The sequence below is a fragment of the Mobula hypostoma genome, chromosome 7 (genome assembly GCF_963921235.1).
Source record: "Mobula hypostoma chromosome 7, sMobHyp1.1, whole genome shotgun sequence".
Classification (NCBI taxonomy): domain Eukaryota; kingdom Metazoa; phylum Chordata; class Chondrichthyes; order Myliobatiformes; family Myliobatidae; genus Mobula; species Mobula hypostoma.
In genome coordinates, this window is record NC_086103.1 from 63,317,301 (window position 1) to 63,340,281 (window position 22,981).

General features: G+C 38.3%; 1 protein-coding gene across 6 annotated transcripts in view; it reads right to left on the reverse strand.

The window, feature by feature from the left end:
• The window catches only part of LOC134349356 (sideroflexin-1), a 93,453-nt gene that overhangs the window by 44,039 nt on the left and 26,433 nt on the right, over positions 1-22,981 (reverse strand). For all 6 annotated transcript variants that reach the window (XM_063053541.1, XM_063053544.1, XM_063053546.1 and 3 more), the window contains 2 exons: positions 15,116-15,287; positions 11,603-11,773 (listed from right to left, as the gene is read on the reverse strand). In XM_063053541.1, the coding sequence (XP_062909611.1) occupies positions 11,603-11,773; positions 15,116-15,279 (335 nt within the window). In that variant the 5' untranslated portion in view covers positions 15,280-15,287. The remainder of the gene's footprint in view (positions 1-11,602; positions 11,774-15,115; positions 15,288-22,981) is intronic.

Sequence of the window (22,981 nt, forward strand, 5' to 3'; positions counted from 1 at the left end):
CAAGTGCAGATTTTGGTCTAACCACCAATTGTAAAAAAAAAACAAATGTACAGTAATATCAAAACATCAGGATACTCCCAACTGACAATTGTACATCGGTAACCAAGAGATTGAACAAAAGATCAGCTTTAATTACCTTGGTAGCTTTATATCACAAGATGCTGGAAGTAAAGTAGAAATAAAAAGAAGAATTGCCATTGCCAAAACCAACTTCCAAAAAATGAAACCCATTTTTACCAACAGACACATTTCTATGACAGCAAGGCTGAGGCTACTAAAATGTTACATCTGGTCAATCTTGCTGTAACACCCTTCCCCTATCCCAGTTTCACTCTGCCCCCTCCCCCACCCCTTTATCTTTCCCCTTACTGGTTCTTCACCTGGAACCTTCCAGCCTTCTCCTTCCCACCCTCCCCCCACCTTCTTTATAGGGCCTCTGCCCCTTCCCTCTTCAGTTCTGATGAAGGGTTCCGGCCCGAAACATTGACCGATCGTTTCCACGGATACTGCCCGACCTGCTGAGTTCCTCCAGCTTGTTGTGAGTGTTGCTTTGACTATAACACCAGAACTCCAAAGAAACTGAAAATATCATATAGATATAGGGTAACTAATGAGACAGTACTCCAACGTGCCCATGCAAAAAGATCTTTAATGAGAACATTAAATGAGAGGAAACTTAAATTCCTGGGCCATGTCATCAGAAAGGGAGAAATAGAATGCCTTACCTTACAAGGCCGTATGCCTGGGTAACGTGGAAGAGGAAGGCAAAGAAGAAAATGTATGGACACTGAAAAGAAGTAACAGATCTAAGTGTGCGAGATATCATTGACGCTGCATGGGATCGTTCAATGTGCAAAGCCATGATTGCCCAAGCGTGTAACACACAAGGCACACAAAGAAGAAGATTTATCCTCAATTGCTTCTCCTGGTCCCAATTCCATTTCCTACTGGTCCCATGTAGATAGTATAACTCCTGTGATGGCTTCTCTTTCCTTGGATTCTGAAGATTAGTCATAAACCTGACATATTGATCCTACTTTCCTCTCTCCACAGATGTTCCAGACTGTTTCCAGCATTCTGTGATGTTAATTGGTTTAGCAGACATATTTCATAGTTGATAGGGTAGAATATATGAATTTTTTTCTTTTTTTTAAATTTTATTTTTATTTGGATAAGGAGTTCACAATTATCATGTACTTTTTTCACAGATATAACCTTTTCCATTTTTTTATATGTATAAAACTACAATTATTTATACATTCTTAAGTACACATTGAGATGATATAAAAGCAAAATAAACATTTAAATAGATAATTATGTACTGTGGTAAATCTAACCTATTAGGCTAAGTAATGAAATTAGTTGTTAAGAAAAATGGTAATAATAGTTTCCATACAACCCTTCTGGACCATTTCCACTGGTCCAAAATGTTGCATACAAGTCTATATACCAACCATTGTAGGTGCTTATATCCCAATTTGTTCGTACTTGTTCCTGCCCGCAGACATAATTATCCAATCCCTATGTACTTATTTACTTAATTTTTTCATTTTTTTTATCCCTTTTCCAAATCTTTCCCTTTACTTGTGTTAATTCTCTATTTTCCAAAAAAAAACAACAACAAACATTTAGACTAGGGGTGCTTACGTCAGCAATATTACTGTGTTGATGAGAAGAGCAATATAAATCATTAGGAGAGTCATCTAAAGTCTGCTCGCATTGGGGTTATATATTCAATCCATTTATTCCAGATTTGATAAAATGTTTCTTTTTGAGTTCTCAGGGAGTAGGTCAACTTTTCCATTTTAAATATTTCCAAGATAATTTCGTACCAATCTTCTAATGTAGGTGGTATTGGATTTAGCCATTTTCTAGTGATTGATTTCTTACTTGCCGCTAAGAGGGCCTGCAGCAACTTTATATCTTCCTTCTGTTCAAGGAACAATACATGCCCCAAATAAAGCGTCTCAAAGTTCAGAGGTATCTGGGACCCAAGTACCTTAACTAATGTTCTATGAATACCTTCCCAAAATAGACTTAATTTAGGGCAATCCCAGAAAATATGAAAATGATTTGCCTCCTTAGAGCCGCACCTTCTCCAACACATCACATTTGTATCTTTATATTTTTCCTGATATGGGGTCTTGAAGTATCTTATAATGTTTTTCCAACAATGTTCTCTCCAAGTCAAAGAATTAGTCAAGGAGCATTGAAAGCTGCAGATTTTCCCCCAAGCCTCCTCTGAAAGTACCAACCCCGCTTCTTTCTCCCACTTCTCTTTAATATACAGTGTATTTACATTTTTAGCATGGGAGAGTGCATTATATAGGCGAGAAACTGATTTACTAGGTATTGAACTACAAGCCGAATTCAGAATCTTGAAAAATTCTAATTCTACTGTTGATAGGTCTGTATATCTACAACTCTGGTTAACATAGTTTCGTATTTGAAGGTACCTAAAAAAGTCATTATGTTCTAGGCCATGTTTGTCCTGCAGGATTTGGAAACTTTGTAATACTCTTTTATCTATAAATGAGAGGTAGGTTGTAAGACCTTTCTTTATCCATAGCTCAAATCTTTTATCTCCTCTGTTGGGAAGGAATTCGGTATCATATGCACACCATCTAAAGAGTTTTAGCATGTTATTAATTCCACATGAATTAACCACCTTCTGCCATACTTTTAATGTAAGATTTATCCAAGCATTATTAAATTTTTCCAACTGGGCCATCAATCCTTTGTCAGCTATTGAGGCCTGAAGAGGAAAACTGTCAACTAATCCAAATTCTATTTCCTTCCATCTAGCCTTATATTCCCTATTACACCAATATAACAGAGGGGTTATCTGTGAGGCATAAAAATAATTTCTCAGGCAAGGAAGAACCATACCTCCTCTTTCCTTCCCTAACTGTAAAGTGTTATATCGAATTCTAGGTTTCCTTCCTTACCAAATGAAGCGGGAAATCCATTTGTCCCATTCCCTGAATTGATTATCATCCACCTCCACTGGTAAAGTACGGAAAAGATATAATAACCGAGGAAGAATATTCATTTTTATAGTATTTATCCTTGAATTTAAACTTAAAAAGGGGATAAGATTCCATCTATGCATATCTGCTTTTATCTCTGAGATTAATGGCCCATAATTTACCTGTGACAGTGTTGAAAGATCCTTCGGCAGGGTTATTCCTAAATATTTTAATGATTTAGCTTCCCACTTAAGATCGTATGTATCCTGCAATTTTTTGGATGGTGTATAATTTAGGGACATAACCTGCGTTTTCTTTACATTTATTTTATAACCTGATATTTTCCCAAAGTCATCCAACAGTGTAAACAATCCTATAAATGATTTTTCTGGTTCACTCAGATAGACCAAAACATCATCTGCGAATAACGCCACTTTCTGTTCAATCCCTGCCACCTTGATACCTTTTACAATTTCGCTCTGTCTTATTAGTTGGGCAAGTGGTTCAATATTTAGCGCAAAAAGGAGAGGAGAAATTGGGCATCCCTGTCTAGTGCCTCTCTCTAAAATGAAGGAGTCAGAGAGGTCCCCATTTATCTTAATTCGGGCTGTTGGGCTGTCATACAGAGTCTGAATTACTTTAATAAACCTTTCTTGAAAGCCGAATCTTCCTAACACTCTGTATAGGAATGCCCAACTAACCGAATGAAAAGCTTTCTCAGCGTCCAATCCTACTACCATTGTCTCTGTCTCGTTCTTATTAACCTGTTCTAATATGTGCAGAGTTCTCCTTATGTTGTCCTGTGTTTGTCTTTGTTGAATAAATCCAGTCTGGTCTAAATGGATTAGGCCAGGTAAAAGCTTTTCCAATCTGCGCGCTAATATAGATGTAAATAGTTTGTAATCTAAATTAAGAACACTAATTGGCCGATAATTGCCACATTCTAGTTTATCTTTACCCTTTAGGAATAACTGTAATAATCGCTTCTCTCCAGGAAGGTGGAGTTTCTCCTCTCTGCAAGATCCAATTAAAGGTGTTAAGTAGTAATGGGGCAACTGTGTCTTCAGGGACTTGTACCACTCTGAGGTAAACCCATCAGAACCCGGGGACTTTCCAGCCTTTAACCTAGAGATGGCCACGTTCAGTTCTTTGACAGTTACTGGTTCTAATAAACTTTCATTTTGTAAATCTGTAAGTTTAGGTAGATCTAAAAAATTCAATACACTGTCTATATAGGGCTCATTGGGGGCCCGGGGTTGGGAGTACAGCTCTCGATAATACGTTTCAAAACTCTCTTGAATTTTCCCTATTGTACTCTCCGCAAGCTTTGTCTTTGGATTCTTTATTTTATGAATTGTATTGTCTGCTTGTTGTTTTCGTAATTTATATGCTAATAATCTAGCTGATTTACCTCCTACTTCATAATTCTTTTGTCTCAGGTAAAGAAAATTTCTTTGAGTTTCCAACGTATAAATATCATCAATTTCACTTTGCAATTTCCTAATTTCCTGTTTTCGATTTGAATTACTTTTGTTGCTATCTCCAACTTGAAGTTGTTTTAATTTTCCTTGAAGGTCTGCTAATTTTTGTGCATTGATTTTTTTCATGTGAGTAGTAATGGAAATAATTTTCCCTCTCAGTACAGCTTTCAATGTATCCCATAAAATCACTGGTGATGTTTCTCCCGTGTCATTAAGGTCTAGATATTCTTTGATTTCTCCCCTTAATCTCTCCATTACTTTTGGGTTATTAAGTATATGTGAGTTTAGCCTCCATAGTGTTTTCCTCATTTTCCTTTCCAGGATTAGAGACATAGAGACTGGGCTATGATCCGACAGATCAATTGTTGCAATATTACAGATTTTTATCCTGAGTCTATCTGTATTAAAGATAAAGAAATAGTCTATCCTTGAATAGGCTGAATGAGGGAAAGAGTAATATGTATAATCTTTACTAGTAGGGTGTAATTCCCTCCAGACATCTATAATTCCCAACTCCTCCATCAATGAATTCACTTTCCGAGTCAGAGGTTTATTCTGAGTAACTATTCTTGAAGAATCTAATATAGGATTTAATCTAATATTAAAATCCCCTCCACAAATTACTACCCCTCGAGAACTGACCATTAGGTCAAAAATGTGTCTATAAAATGACCATTCACTACCTGGAGGAGCATAAACATTCAGCAATGTTATTTCTGTACCTTCTATTCTTCCTGTGATTTTTACAAACCGTCCTTCTTTGTCTCTAGTCTCTGAAATATGTTCATAATTAAGAGTACTTGATATTAAAGTAGCTACCCCTCTTTTGTGACTCAATTTATATGATGAATAAAATACATGCTTAAAGCCCATTCTTTTTAATTTTCCATGTTCAGATTGGCTCATATGTGTTTCCTGGAGGAAAGCTATTTGTGCCCTCTCTTTTTTCAATTTAGACATAATCTTATTTCTTTTAATTGGATTCAAAACCCCATTAACATTATAGGAAATTATTTTTACCAATTCAGTTTGCATTTTTCTCTAGTAGAAAAAAAGCACTCTCCTTTTCTAACCAAACAGTAAGCAATCCCTTCTCAACAGTAAACCAAGACATATAACCACACCCTAGACATTTCTGAACGTATAACATTTGAAAATTTTCCCCGACTTCCCACAGTGAGGCCTGAGCACCGACCCACCTCAATTCAGAGGGATAACCTCTATCTTCACCCTGTGTTAGAGGGCCCTCAGCAGTTTGAATAATCATAGAGAATTTTCTCCTATTTATGTCTCGACCATATTGCTATCATTCAAGTTATTCCGCCTAGATTATTTTCAATTACCAGTTTTCATTTTACTTTTAAGTCCGATTTACTCTTTTCAGTCATTTCTCTTAATTAATCTGTATTCTCTGTACATTCGCGTCTGAATATTTGCAGCTTTTCCTTGTAGTTTGACACTCTGTTTCGAGTGGAGCGTCCTCGCCCCACTAACTGCCACGACTTCTGCCGAATCCTCTCCAGTAGCGACTCCGGTTGGGTGATAACTTTAATAGGTAGTCCCCGGTCCGCCAGGTCCGACGTTGCCTCCTCCACCGTAGCGTAAGTTTTTGTCCCTTCGTCGTAAAAGACTCTCAGCCGAGCTGGATACAGGGTCTGGAATCTGATGTTGTTTTCCTTCAGGACTCTCCGTGTTTCCGTATATTCCTTCCGTCTGGCAAGAATCCCCGGTGCGTAGTCGTGGTCTAAACTGATTTTACAGTTGTTCCACATGAAACCTTTCTTTTGCCATGCTCTTTTAAGCACCTCTTCCTTCGTTCTGTAACTGAGAAATCTGATCAGAATCGATCTGGGCTGGGTGCCTGCCGGAGGCTGTGGTGCCAACGCACGGTGAGCCCTTTCTATCTGTAGGTCTTTTGCGGCCGGTATATCAAGGTTCTCTCTAAGCAGCTTCTCCACGAAGGGAATCATCAATCCGGGTTTACCTTCGGTTCCTTCGGGAACTCCGTAGATCCTCACATTTTCCCTTCTCGAGCGGCCTTCTTGATCTATTAGTTTCCACTGGAGTTGGTCTTGTAGCTTCAGCATTTCTGCTATCACCTCCTCTGCATTTTGTAGCTTCTCTTCAATTCCAACAATCCTCGCTTCGGCTTCATCTATCCGCGAGTTAGTTTTTACTATTTCTCCTTTAATATCTTCCAGCTGTTTGCTGTTATCTTGTCGGAACTCGCGAATCTCTCCGAGAATCAAAGACAGAGTCACCGATTCCCCCTCATTATCTCCGTCCTGGCTTGCCGTGGGAGAGCTAGGCCCTTCGCCTTGCTGCATCTCTTTATGTTTATCAGCCTTCGAAGCGGACTTTTTATTCTTGTTCTTAGACATCATCCTTGCCCCTTTTATTAGTATAGTTATGCAATATTAAGTATTTGTCTAAATTCGATTTTGGGGCAGTTTACCTTCTTTTTTGTCGAGAGACCTTTTCCTTACGCCGCCATTCCCTTGATGACCCGGAAGTCCCCTTGAGTATATGAATTATTACACATTTTTAAATCACAAGTTTAGGAAGTATAAAATACAAGGGCTTAACTAATTTGAGGATCTTTAAATCTACATGCTTTGATAGTACTATTTACTTATTCTATAACATCCTATCTGTCGCGTTAAAAATTGCTAGGCCTTTCTTCCGTGCAGGCTGTTGCTGCCCGATCAGATTCAAACACTAGAGTATCCACTTCAAAGTCTAGTGCTGATGCCACTACACCATTGGCTAGCCCTTTCACATTTTACTGCCTCATTTTCTAAATTTAAAATATATTGAAGAAGGATTTTTTGAGCTATTTTACAAAACATTGAGCATCATGTCAAATCAGAAGAAAAATTCCAAAGCCTGTCAACAGTTTATGAAAAATTGAAAACCAAAATTGTGAGGCTGAAAGTGTATTAATTCGCTTCGTAATTACAATGCTAACTTTCCCCAGGTGCAATATATGTATTACCTTACCAACTCACCCAATTTGTTGATGTCAAAAATTGGAGAAAACCCCAACCCTAACCTTCCCCCCCGCCCCCAATGAATTCATAATAAATACCCCCTCTCTCTTTAAGATCCAACAGTATGGTAAATTTTTAACAGACCAAACCAATATGAAAACAAAAGAATATTCAGGACAAGTCAGGGAAATGATATTGGAGAAGCACAAATCTGGATAAGGGAACAAGACCATCTCAAAGGCACTGAACATACCTCAGAGTTCAGTGTAGTTCATTTTGAAAAAGTGGAAAAAATATGAAACTACGGGCAGACTGCCCTTCTAAACTTAGTTGCTGAAGAATGGCATTTGAAAGAGGACACTGTGACACCACCAGTCACTCTGAGTAAGCTGCAGAAGTCAGTGACTGCAACTGGAGAATAAGTTTATGACTCCACAATCTCTAAGGATATTTATGGAAGAGTGGCAGGGAAGTAGTCCTGGCAAAAAAGCATATCCTTGCATATAAAGACTTTGGAAAGTGTCACTTGGAAGATACTGTAAAGATGTGGAAGGTGGTCTTCCTTCTTCTAAAGTGAAACATTTTGGCCTCAACAGTAAGCGGTACACCTGGCGCAAATCTAACACTGTGCATCAGCCAGGTAACACCATCCCTACTGTATAGTGGAGATAGCATGATGCTACGGGGATGCTTTTCAGCAGCAGGGGCTGGAAACCTGGTCAGGATTGATGGGAAATGAATGCTGTTAAATACAGAAACATCCTGGATAAAAACCTGCTCGTCTCTGCCAGAAAGCTTAAACTGGGGAGGAACTTCATCTCTTAGCAGGTCAAATACCCAAAGCACATTACCAGAGCAACCATGTGGTGCCCAGTCAGTCCTGACCTTAACCCAATTGAACATCTCTGGCAAGACCTCAAGATTGCTGTCCCCCACTGCTCCTCAGCTAACCTGACAAAGCTTAAGCAATTTTGCCAGGAGGAATGGGCAAATCATACTCCATCACGTTGTGCAGATCTAATAGGGACTTATCCAAAAAGACTACTGGCCACAATAGCTGTGAGAGGATGTTCAACTAAATACTGACCAAAGGGAGATGAATATTTTTGAAATGATGACATTTAAGTTTTTGAATTTTTAGTTTTTAATGCTTTACAATTTTCACTGTTTTCTCTGGGCTCTACTGTGGAAAAAAGGAGGATATGATTCACAAATAAAAATGCTTAGTTAAATTGATCACAATCCTTGATTGTAATACTCATTTATGTGAACAAAGGGTTGGAGGCTGAATACTTTTACAGGGCACTGTATATGCAGATATTAAAAATTACACAAATTATAATACCTCACTCACGATCTTATCTCAGTTTCACTTGCACTTCACCTCCCTAGTCATTCAAGCTACTACAGAAATCCCATGTATTCAGAACCATCTTGCTTTCTTATGATTAATCTGGCCCTGGTGACTGTCTTCACTGGTTTCCGCATATCCTACTTCTCCCAGTGTGTTGAGCTTAAAATTCTAATGCATGTTCATCATTGGTTTTGTTTCGCTTTAGTCTATTAAAAACCCAGATAACTTTCATTCTTCTCTGATCCTTGTCTTCAGTCCATTCACCATGTTTTTGAATTAACCATTATCACAAAATCCCTACATAGTGACATTCATAATCCTGTCTCAGTCTCTCTACCTGTTCAATCATTACTCAGTAACACACCCTGAAATTCTGCTCAGGTATCACAAGCTTGTGATATTGCTTGCCTTGGGATATTTCCATATATAGAACTGTAAAATGTTCTGCCAAGACAAGAATAATATTATGACTTTAATAATATTATTCTATCCATTTGGTAAGATGTTTCCCCTCCATGCTATATCCATGGCACTTGGAGGTCATGCTATCTGTCACACTTATGAATTTAATTTTACACAGTAAATTGTGAGCATTAGTTACCTTTCAGTGCTTATTGCAACATAGAAATTGAAATTCAGTGAAAGAAAAATGCAACAAAAGACTGTAAGGTTAACCAGTCTATGCTGGTCTTTACTTTCCAAACAAGCTGTAATTTAGATCTTACATGATTGCCTAATTCCTCCTTCATATTCCTAAATATGGACACTAAGTTACACTGTGATTCTTCAAGGAACACCAATTCCTTATTTGGTAGTGTCCTTTACTGCCCTGTCTAACACCATACAACTATAGTTTCAGGTGTTCTCTTTAACCTCACCAAAGATGTGACCCTGCCTTTATCCAATTTCGCTGGACCAGTTACCTAAAATATTTAAGGCAAGGTTGACAAGTGACGAAAGGAATGTTAGTTTCATAGATGTGAGATGGATGACACAAAGTCAGAACACAGGTTTACTAGATGGTCTAAAATATCAACTCTGCTTCTCTTCCAACAAATGCAACCAGACCTTTATTTATGTTATTATTTCTTTAATTAGAGTTACAGCCAGTAACAGGCCCTTTCAGCTGAATGAGCCTGTGCCACCCAATTACACCCATGTGACCAATTAACTTACTAACTTGTACGTCTTTGGAATATGGGATGAAACTGGAGCAGACGGAGGAAACCCATGCAGTCATGGGGTGAACCTGTAAACTCCTTATAGGTAGCGGTGGGAAATGAACCCAGGCCTCTGGTGCCGTAATAGCATTTTGCTAACTGCTATGCTACCATGCTGCCCAATGCTAGTGATACTCACCTGGTAAGCATTTACAGCATCTCAAACTTTTGATAGTCAAATCCTTAATGATACTTGCTACTGTCACTCAGCTCAGCAATCCTGTCTGACCTCCGCTCAACAGAAACAGAGCAGGGAGAATGAAAAAGCCAACAAAAAGCAGAAAAGTATTCAAACAGTATAAAACGGAGGAGAACCTTTTGAGTAAAATGACCTTTTTGGAAAGATACTATACAATATAAGTCACAAACTATTTCCAGCACACTAATATGAAAAACATTATGGGAATTCCATGACTATTTGGAAAAAAGAGTACCCAAAGATTCCACTCTCCATGACATTTTAGAAAAGAAATTTACATTATTTATTTAAAATTTCCAAGAAATTTTAATGCCCATTTCTTTTGAAAAAATTCAAATGTAAACAGTCCAAAAGTACATTACTACAGAGGCATTAACTTGTTTGTTTAATCAATTGATTATGGACTTGTTTTTCTGCCACAGTTAATATTTCTCCAAATTAAATTGGCATGTTTTAGGCAACCCACACAAAATGCTGGAGGAACTCAGCAGGCGGCCAGACAGCATCTATGGAAAAGAGTACAGCTGACTTTTCGGGCAGAGACCCTTTGTTAGGACTGTAAAAAAAAAGATAAGGAGCATCTATCCTCTGTCCACCAAAAAAAGTGGGATCTCCCAGTGGCCACCTACTTTAATTCCACTTCCCATTCCGATATTCCAGTCCATGGCCTCTTCTACTGTTGCGATGAGGCCACTCAGGCTGGAGGAGGAGCAATATCTTGCATTCCGTCTGAGTAGCCCCCAACCTGATGGCGTGAATGTCAATTTACCAAACTTCCGATAATAACCCCCACCCCCACCTTCAGCATTTCCCATCCCCTTTTCGCTCTCTCACCTTATGTCCTTACTGGCCTACTACCTCCCTTTGGCGCACCTCCTCCTCTTCTTTCTTCCATGGACTTCTGTCCTCTACTATCAGATTCCCCCTTCTCCAGCCCTGCATCTATTTCACCAATCAGCTACCCAGCCCTTTGCTTCACTTCTCCCCCACAACCACCCCCCCCCGATTTAACCTATCACCTAATGGTTCTTCCTCCCCTTCCCCAACTTTCATACTCTGACTCATCCTTTTTTTTTCCAGTCCTGATGAAGTGTCTCAGCCTGAAATATCAACTGTACTCTTTTCTATAGATGCTGCCTAGCCTGCTGAGTTCCTCCAGCATTTTGTGTGCGTGTTGCTTGGACTTCCAGCATCTGCAGATTTTCTCGTGATTGTGAAAAAAACTGATTCCCGAGTCTGTCATGTTATCACATGCCTTCCCAAAAAGGAGGATTAAATAGCAAGAGGACAGGGAAATACATCTTTCCCAGATGCAAGCTGGTGGCAGTAAATGGCTTTCAGCAGTTGTGAAAAAAATGTAAGTTCTTAAATGTGAAGTCTTTTACTCACTTATAGAAAGTCATCATACATCCGGTAATTGTCATGTTCATTGGTACTTGAGCTGACATTCTACCGATAAGAATCATCTTTTCTCCCGTATCTGGATGAAATGCAGAATCGTAGATATACTTTGCTTTCCAAAGTTCATCTTCTGTAAGCCCAGGAGCTAAGATACCTTGTCTAACACAATATATTTAATGAATAAAATCTGCTTAAAATCATCCAAAGTAAACTCTCAAAAAATTACAAAAATATAGCTAAACAAGATTTAGATGCCAAATGAAGCAGATACTCTTTTCTGTTTCCATGGTTCTAATTTTTTTAAAAAGAGTAGTGACTAGAGCTGAAAAGTATTTTTTTAAAATTAACTACTGACATTTTCTAGTACCCTGAAAATAGCATGTAGTTTTTTTTTCCAAACCATTGCACTTCATTGACTCCAGCTCAGTATTTAACATTATCATCCCCTCTAAACTAATTATTAAGCTCCAAAACCTTGGCCTCAATACCTCCTTGTGCAATTGGATTCTCTATTTCCTTACCCAGCCAGTTTGGATTGGCAACATCTTCCCCACAATCACCATCAGCAGAGGTGTACCACAAGGCTGTATGCTTAGCCCCCTGCTCTACTCACTTTATACTTATGGCAGTGATGCTAAGTACAGCTCCACTGCCACATTTAAGTTTTCTGATGACACCATTGTTATTGGCCGAAATCAATGGTGGTGATGAATCAGCATACAGGAGGGTGATTGAAAATCTTGTTGAAAGGTGCCAGAACAAAAAACTCTCACTCAATGCCAACAAAACCAAAGAACTGACGATTGACTACAGGAGGAAAAAAAATCAGGTGTCCTCATTTAGGGGATTGGAGGGTGTCAATAACTTTAAATTCCTTGGTGCTATCATATCAAAGGATCTGCCCTGATACCAGCATTATAAAGAAGGCATAGAAGTACCTCTATTTTCTTGGATTTAGTGTAGATTTGGCATGTCATCTACTGTAAAATTTTGACAAACTTCTATAGATGCACAGTGAGAGTATCCTTACTGGTTGCATCATGGACTGGTGTAAAAAAACACCAATGCCCAAGAATGGAAAAGCCTACAAAAAATGTTGGATGTTACAACCTATGGACTCACTTTCAAGGATTCTACAACTCCTGTTCTCAGTATTACCCATATGTTCACTAATATTAACCGTACTTTTTTGTATTTTCAGTTTGTCTTCTTCTGCACATCAGTTGTGCATCAGTCTTTGTTTTTGTGCAGTTTTAAAATTAATATTATTGTATTTCTTTGTTCTTCTGTGAATGCCTGCAAGAAAATGAATCTCAGGGCGGTATATGGTGACATATTTGTACTTTGATAATAAATATACTTTGAACCACTCATCATGACTTCAAGTTAAAATGGAGGTTGAGCAGTAATGTTCTTTGTTAGGTGGCAAAAGATTCTTAAGGCAATATATGTAAAATCAGAGGAAAGTTGAGAATTAGGAACTAGAATATACTGATTAAAAGTAATGTAAACAAATTCATGTATCATTTTAAAAAGGGAATTGTATATGTATTTGAAAAGGCAAACTTTTCAGGATTTGAGAAATAACAGAAGGGGAGTAATGAAATAAGTCCTTTAGAGCTAACTCTTGAAAGATGGCTTAGTGGCCAAGTTTGCGAATGATATGAAGATATGTGTAAGGGTAGGTAAAATTGAGGAACACTCACAACACGCTGGAGGAACTCAGCAGGTTGGGCAGCATCAGTGGAAACGATCGGTCGACGTTTCGAGCCGGAACCCCTTGTCCTGATGAAGGGTTCCGGCCTGAAACGTCGACCGATCTTTTCCACTGATGCTGCCCGACCTGCTGAGGTCCTCCAGCGTGTTGTGAGTGTTGCTTTGACCCCAGCATCTGCAGATTATTTTGTGTTTAGTATTGAGGAAGCAGATTAGGACAATGAGCAGAGAAGTGGCAGTTGGAATAGTGTTGGGAAGTGCATAGTCACCTACTTCCGTAGAAGGAATAAAAGCATAGACTATTCTCTAAACGGAGAAGATTCAAAAATCCGAGGTGCAATAAACTTGGGAGTCCTCGTGCAGGATTCCATAAAGGTTAATCTGCAGGTTGAGTCCATAGTGAGGAAGGCATATGCAATGTGAGCATTCATTTTGAGAGGACCAGAATATAAAAGCAAGGATGTAATGCTGAGGCTTTATAAAGCACTGGTGAGGCCTCATTTAGAGTATTGTGGGCAGTTTTGGGCCCCTTATCCAAGAAAGGATGTGCTGGCATTGGAGAGGGTTCAGAGGAGGTTCACGAAAATGATTCTGGAATTGAAAGGCTTATCATATGAGGAGTGTATGAATGGCCTTGGACCTGAACTTATTGGAATTTAGAAGAATGAAGGGAATATCTCATTGAAACCTTTCTAATGGTGAAAGGCCATTAGAGTGGATGTGGAGAGGATGTTTCCTGGTGGGGGACTCTAAGACCATAGAGCACAACGTGAAAATAGACAGATGTTCCTTTAGAATGGAGATGAGGAGGTATTTCTTTAGCCAGAGGATGGTGGCGGTGGCTCTGGAAGCCAGGTCATTGGGTGTATTTAAGGCAGAGGTTAATAGGTTCTTGAATAATCAGGGCATGAAAAGTTACGGGGAGAAGGCAGGAATATGGGGTTGAGAGGGAAGTGGATCAGCCATGATGAAATGGTACTGCAGACTCAATGGGCCAATTGGCCTAATTCTGCTCCTACATCTTATAGTCTGACACTTGACTTTGCCGAACCTCTGAATTACTATCAAAAATCACAAGAGACTGAGCTTGCTACCATCTTCAACATAACGTAAATTTATTAGTCTGCACATCAACTCAGAAAGCTTTTCAACGAGATTCAACACAAGATTATAATATTTTTTTGTTTGGTATGTCATTTTGATTGAGAGTTTTTCCAGTCACTAGTTAAGAAATACTGGAATTATATCTGGTGATTTATCAAGTCCAGGAATCAGAGATGACCTGCCCACAGACACACCTCAAAAAACCATCAATTGATTTGCTTTGGAAATACACTTCATGCTTGTTTTGCTGGAATTATACCTCCATTGTTAAGGAATGGATATTCAAATATGTCTGCCTGGGAAATCCACTTAGTGACTTTCAACCTTGCTCCTAACTGGGTATTGATCCCATTTGTTTTTAAATAAGGTACTAATAACTGATAGTGATGTCAATAGCTTTTACAGGTAAATGACTAATTACCTGGAAGTTTGAACTTAGAAATTCTTCCCCAGCTTTGTGGCTTGCTTATTTCATAAAATTTGCTGTATTCAGAGATAGCTTGTTCCCTAATATGTTTGTTTCCATGATTCAGAATACCAGCTACATTAAATGTTCTATTAAAAAGCATTCGGCTTATAACAAACTGTTACAACATTGTTTAATTTTTAAATATACAAAGTGAGATTGTAGGAATAATGAAAAAAAGCAGAATGCCATACCAAAACTCTGCTGTACAATACCTATAATCATGTATTATCTTTCTAGCATTCTCCAAACGGGTATTTGATAGAAGAATGTTCCTGGGGTCAGTAACTGTGAAGAAATGGTTTGCTCTCCCAGTAAAAGTACTCTGGTCCCATCGTGGTTCTTTAATATTGATATTCAATGGCAGTTTTTCAGTCATTTTGCAACCTTTACAAAGGAAGCAACAAAGTTACTAGCTGGATAATTTTTTTCTTCAAACCAACTATATTTCAGTTCAACTACCAATATATGAAATGGCATTTTCTTTTAGAAATAATGCTCATCACATTACAATTTAATCTTGCAATTATACAACTAGGTGAAAACCACTTTAGTCCAGCTAATCCATGATCACGAATTTCCTGAGTGTGAGAAGTGCACTGATAGCTGGTTCAGAATGTTCCAAGGTTTAACATCTGTCAAAATTGTCAAATATTTTTATTTTACCTAGGTCTCTGATATTCAAACATCTGAAGTTAAAAATTACATTACTGAACAATTAGAATAATTAAAACAGTAGAAGACTCAAAAGCAATTAAATTAAATTAACGTACAGTTGTCCCCCTCCTTCACAATAGTTCCTCTCTATTGAAATAAACTCCAATCACTTACTCCTGAGATGGGGCCATTAAGGTTTTATTCCTTGGGATGCAGACAGTATAGAATTTATTCAATTTATTTATTAATGAATTTATTTAATATTTATTCCTTTAAATATGGTTATACAATTTGTAAATTTCTCTTCAAATGTGTTCTCTTAATCCCTTTCCCCTGATAAATACTGAAAAAACAGGTTCTTTTAAGTGTTTGCTGCCAGGAATTTTTATCATGACCATCCAATTTTGAGCAGATTCAAATACTGACTTTCCTTCCATAATATATATACATCCTTGTAGAATAAATCAGTATTTTATTTGTTTCTCTTTGGCATCTGAAGCTTTTGAATCCTTTCCTAATCCTTGTATTCTTCCTCATCTTCCCCTCTTTTACATGTACTTAAGTATTCTTTTCCTTACTATGAACTCCCCCATAACACTATAGCCCCCATGTTCATCCATATACAAAATCCCACTTCCTTTTAGCTTGTACTGAAACTATGACAAAAAGATTGTACATTTTTTAAAACTAGGCTTTGCTAACATATTGTAAATGTTGTTCTTTGCTTTATTGTCCCAGGTTGCATTCTTATGCCCTCCCCCAAAATAAAATCAGCTTTAAGGCTCTTATCCTTATAATTTATCTTACTAAACCATGTTACTTTACAGTTCTTACATAATCCAAGTTCATGTGGAAGCCTTTTGGGTCAACTCCTTATCAGAATACTATTAATGAACTGAAGCTCAAATCACAGCTTATGCAGATCAAAGATGACCTGGGACTGAGGTCAGCTGGTGTTTACAGGATTCTCTGTGAATGCGGAGCAGTATACATCGGCTAGATGGACACTCCGTAGAAACCCACATCATGGAGCACAGGAGGTATATCTGTTTGGGTTACCCATAGAAATCAGCAGTAGCTGAACATTGCATTCGCAATGCGCATAGGATTGACTTTGATGGCACTAAATTACTATGCCATGTCAATGGTTTTTGGGATTGCCTTGAAGAAGAAACCATTGAAATTAAACTAGAGGAAAAGAATTTTAACAAAGATGAAGGTCTTGTTCCAAGTAAGAACTGGAATTCGATTGTAAACAAGGTGGGAGAGTGAAAACTTGATTGGATGAGGTCGAACCTATCAGGATGGATGGAATACCACCACAGTAGACATGCCCGGGCATCATCCCTGATGAAGATGGCAGAGTCTGTCATCAAAACATTGGTTATAATCGATACCTATACCCGATTGGATGCCTGAGAAGAGTTTATTTGTTATTGATCATACTTCCTACACATATCTATCTATAACAAAATGAGTTCCAGCACTGATTCATGTGGCATACTACTGGCCATAGCATTTCAATAATATTTACTTTTGCTTACTATGATAACAGTGTCCTCTTCAATTTTGCACTTTGAACAATATATATCTGCAGTGGTATGCAAAAGTTTGGGCACCCCTGGTCAAAATTTCTGTTACTGTGAATGGTTAAATGAGTAGATGAACTGATCTCCAAAAGTCATAAAGTTAAAGATGAAACATTCTTTTCAACATTTTAAGCAAGATTAATGTATTATTTTTGTTTTGTACAATTTTAGAGTGAAAAAAGGAGCACCATGCAAAAGATAGGGCCCCCAGGAGATCTGAGCTCTCAGATAACTTTTACCAAGGTCTCAGACCTTAATTAGCTTGTTAGGGCTATGGCTTGTTCACAGTCATCGTTAAGAAAGGCCAGGTGATGCAAATTTCAAAGCTTTATAAATACCCTGACTCCTCAAACCTTGTTCTGACAATCAGCAGCCATGGGCTCCTCTAAGCAGCTGCCTAGCACTCTGAAAATTAAAATAAATGATGCCCACAAAGCAGGAGAAGGCTATAAAAAGATAGCAAAGCGGTTTCAGGTAGCCGTTTCCTAGTTCATAATGTAATTAAGAAATGGCAGTTAACAGGAACGGTAGAGGTCAAATTGAGGTGTGGAAGACCAAGAAAACTTTCCGAGAGAACTGCTCATAGGATTGCTAGAAAGGCAAATCAAAACCCCTGTTTGACTGCAAGAGATCTTCAGGAAGATTTAGCAGACTCTGGAGTGGTGGTGCTCTGTTCAACTGTGCAGTGACACCTGCACAAATATGACCTACATGGAAGAGTCATCGGAAGAAAACCCTTCCTGCGTTCTCACCACAAAATTCAGCGTCAGAAGTTGCAAAGGAACATCTAAACAAGCCTGATGCCTTTTAGAAACAAGTCCTTTGGACTGATGAAGTTAAAATAGAAATTTTTGGCCACAATAAGCAAAGGTATGTTTTGGCGAAAAAAGGGTGCACAATTTCATGAAAAGAACACCTCCCTAAATGTTAAGCACAGGGGTGGATCAATCATCCTTCTGGCTTGTGTTGCAGCCAGTGGCATGGGGAAGATTTCACTGGTAGAAGGAAGAATGAATTCAATTAAATACCAGCAAATTCTGGAAGCAAACATCACATCATCTGTAAAAAAGCTGGAGATGAAAAGAGGATGGCTTTTACAACAGGATAATGATCCTAAACACACCTCAAAATCCACAATGGACTACCTCAAGAGGTGCAAGCTGAAGGTTTTGCCATGGCCCTCACAGTCCCCTGACCTAAACATCATTGAAAATCTGTGGATAGACCTCAGAAGAGCAGTGCATGCAAGACGGCCCAAGAATCTCACAGAACCGGAAGCCTTTTGCAAGGAAGAATGGGCGAAAATCCCCCAAACAAGAATTGAAAGACTTTTAGCTGGCTACAGAAAGTGTTTACAAGCTGTGATACTTGCCAAAGGGGGGTGTTACTAAGTACTGACCATGCAGGGTGCTCAAACTTTTGCTTCAGGCTCTTTTCCTTTTTTGTTATTTTGAAACTGTAAAAGATGGAAATAAAAAAGTGATCTTGCTTAAAGAAATGTGTCATCTTTAACTTTATGCCTTTTGGAAATCAGATCATCTTTTACTCGCTTAGCTATTCACAGTAACAGAAATTTTGATCAGGGGTGCCCGAACTTTTGCATGCCACTGTATATTCTCCAGAAATATTTTAATGCACTTTTCAGATTATGTGCCCAAAAGAATCAGCAACAGAATGGTGCTGTGGAGCACTGCACTGAGTTATAAAGCAACTCAAACACACAAATTATGTTTTAAGGTATTAGGCACATTTTCATGAGGGTAGAAGGAAACCTGATGACATAGTTGATTAGAAATTTTGTTTAGATCCCTCTCTATACCTGATTTTGTTTCTTAATCTTCAAAGAAAGAAGGAAATTATCCCCAAACGGAATTAAGAATAGGAAATCTGGAGTTCCTAAGTTAAGAATTCCATACCCTGAACTGGCTGATCTTGAAAGGAAATGATGACGATGAACTGGTCTTAGTGAATTAGAGAAGAAATATCTAACATGAACTGCATCACACCTGGAAGAAATACAGCTCAGTTAAATTTGTAGATTGCACTAACAACAATCAATAATTGTGAAATTTCCTTTCAAGAGTGACTGAAGCACATACTTGATGCTTGGTCATCTGGACACATGTTGCACACTCAAAGTGACTACATCAATTAAAACAGCCATCTCTTGTAAAGTGTGCAATGTATTTTACTGTATGAAAACTACATTATTATTGGTACATCAAACCAATGGTGAGACAACTTCAGATCAATTGAATAAGGACTCAACAATTGGTGCTAAGGCATTAGGCACTAGAAAGCACAATTTGCAGTTAACAATCACACACCAACTGGATGCCAGAGTCTTTTAGTTATGGCACATCTTAAGAGATGGCACCTGAAAAACAAGGTGCATGAATCTGATAGCCCTGAAGCATAGGGTAAACTCTGTCAAGTGAGTATTCTCCCTTATGCATCACGGATAGCAGAAGAGCTCCAGCCTCGGAGTCCAACACACAAAACCTCATGGACATGATCATCTTGACTCTCATTGGCAATACAGTCCTTGCCCTGCTTCATGTATGTAGTTGGAAAAGGGGACACAGCTCACACAGGATATTCTTATTTCGTGTAAGTTCATATACAAAAAGATATTGTTCCTTAGTGAGGTTCAAAAGGAAGAATTAATCTTTGAACATTCTGGGCAGAAACTGCTTACTGCTTATTCTTCTCCTTGTCGTGGTGGAGAAGCTTGTGTGGTCCTGTGATCCCGAGAGCAATGCCGTCTGGCGCTATGCTCCTGGTAGGGTCACCCATGGCGGTAAGGTCGAGGGTGAGGTCCCTGACAAAGAACAATCCAACCAAGACCTCAACGGTGGAACAGGCGGACGAAGTTACTTTGAACTCAACGGCTGTGAAGGGGGATGACGGCTGCAACAAATCCATCAGCTCCAATCGTCGTGGTTTCCATGCCATTGGAATCAGCTGGTTGATTTGTGAAGTATCATGTGCTTCTTGGAGTGCAACATCAAGTACACATTAAACAAATACACGCACAGGCATCTTCACTCTGTGGGCCATTTCTTCAGAACGAAGATCATCATCCTCGACCTCGAGGGATAGCCACGATGACGAATGCTTATTACACTGGACAACAAAGATTTTGCTTTCTGCAACACACACAGAATGCTAGAGGAACTCAGTAGGCTAGGCAGCAAATATGAAAAAAAGTACAGTCGACATTTCCAGCCGAGATGCTTCGGCAGGACTGGAGAAAAAATTATCACCATGAAATTTCCCTATCATGCATCATTAAAAATAAATCGCCTATATTTGTTATTTTAATTCATAATTCAAGTCAATTTGTAGGTCCACTAATCAAACAGGTCATCAATGACAGGTCATTCAAAGAACTTCTTGTGAGACCAGAGAAAATTGCATAGAAGGCATTCAAGGATGTTGTTGAAAAATTTTTGGCAACTAGAGCACCAAACTATGTGCAATTGGTTGACAACATGCTTTAAGCATACAAAACCATGACGTGCAACATGTCACTATGGACTCAATTTCTGCATTTCCTTTTAGACTTCTTCCTTACAAATCTTGGTGCTGGCAGTGACGAGTATGGTGAAAGGTTTCACTAGGACATTGCGGTCATGGAGAAATGGTATCAGGGCAATTGGAATCCATCAATGCTGGCTGATTATTGTCGTACATTTAATTGAGAAGCCTCAGCAGTGAGTACAAATGAAAATTAACAAAATATTTTGAGCTTACTTGAACTATTGCAAAGCATCAGCACCGTTATGCAATTAAATACATTGTATTCAACAAAGGTTAATTTGTCCAAGTTCCTACGTGATACAAATAGTCTGAAATTATATGTGTTCAGCTTCAAGCTATCATAGACAAAAAATTCTGAGGAAGCAACAATTTCAAAAAAAAAATTGTCCCCCACTGTTATTCTTCTGTCCATCACAGTCATAGAGCACTGCAACACAGAAGCAGGCCCTTCAGCCCATCTAATTCATGCCAAATTATAAACCTGAGTAGTCCCATTGACCTGCATCTAGACTATAGCCCTCCCTACCTCTCCCATCCATGCACTTATCCAAACTTCTCTCCACTTCCAATCTTGGTGTCATCTGCAAACTTGCTGATTCATTTTTCCACAGTATCATCAAGGTCATTGACAAAGATGTGAAACAACAATGGATCCAGCACCGAACCCTGTAGCTCAACACTAGTCAACATGCCCTGTTTTCCAGGTCTGCATGTTTTCAGTACACCTGTTAAAAGAACTCAGTGGATAGACCAGCATCTGTTGTGTGTAGCCCAGGGATACAAGCACTACTGCTGTTCTCATTGAGGAAAGAAAAGCAGCTAGGCCAATTATGGTGGAATTTACCCAAAGTATAGATGGAAAAACAATATAAAAAAGATGATTTCTTGTGAAACAAGTTTAAAGGACGTTTGTTTTTGAAGCTATTTGTAGACAATTTTGAGGGAAAATCTAAGAAATATCCATATTCCACTTGCTGAATATTTAACATATACACCTTCCCTTTTTTTAATATAATTTTAAAGTCAATGTGTAAACAAGGGTAAGGGATGATCATGTAAGTCAAGCACTGAGATGATCAGAGCCTAATGAGCATCAACAATGTTCTCTTTTTAATACTCTTAAAGAGGAAATGTACAAAGAATTCTTGTTTCCCTTTTAATTAACAAATACCAAAAAGCTTGTTATTTGACAACTGCAAACAATAAGATGCAGTGCTATGTGACTAACTGCAAATCTTTTCATAATTTCTATGCAGGATTTGGAATCAAAGTATGTAAGTGATCTACAGCATTAAACTCTACATAAGACCATGTGGACAACATGTGCAACAAAAATTTACAGACCCAACTAGGATAAAAAAATAAAACAATGCATATTTTTCATGTCAGAAATAGCAAAATAGGAAAGAGAAGTTTTAGAAAAAAATACAAATTTAGTTTTCCCTTCCAAAAAAATCTGATAATAATATACAGTGGATTTGGGCTAATTGGGACACATCAGGACCAGTAACTTGGCTCAATTAAGCAGCTGCCCCAATTAAACATTGTTTCATGGAAAGTTAAAATGCTACATAAAAAAAAACAAACTATCTAACGAGTTTATTAGGTAGTTTACTGAGTAATTAATTAACTAGCTTAACTGAGTAAAAATTATGTATTAAACAAAATAATATCAAACTAGAACATTACCAATTTTACTACAGTACCATAAAACTGTGTATTAGTTCCTAATAGCAATCAGAGGATCTCATCCAGTGTAGACTACCGTGTTCTTTTGATTGATTGTAAACAAATACGTAGTGCAGGTAGTGGACTGCCATCATACAATGGTTTTGATGATTGCATCCTCCAAGTCTTCATTTTTATCGTAACATTCAAGATGATTGTTGATACCTTCAAATTCTTTGTAGTTGCTAAACTGCTGAAGAAGTGGAATTATTTCATTTTCACTCCTGGCTGTTTCTGGCATCTCCAAGCCTGCATGCTTGAAACCACAGTGAGCAAAACAGCCCTGAATCCTCCCACTGTTTATTTCTTGCGAACGAACAGTGACAATAATCACTGCTTTCTGAACACAAGCACATGCAACTATGCTATTTTAAAAACTCTTCACTCTAAGCACAGTGTACTGTCTAACAGCCACACAAATGCACGCAACTGCTGCTAGTTAGAAACTGTTTGGCAACAGTCTCCTGTCCCAAATAAGTGGCTGCCGATTAATCGATGGCTCAATTAACTAGATCCTACTATACATCTCAAACTGGCTGTACTTTGTACAGCTGACCAAAAACA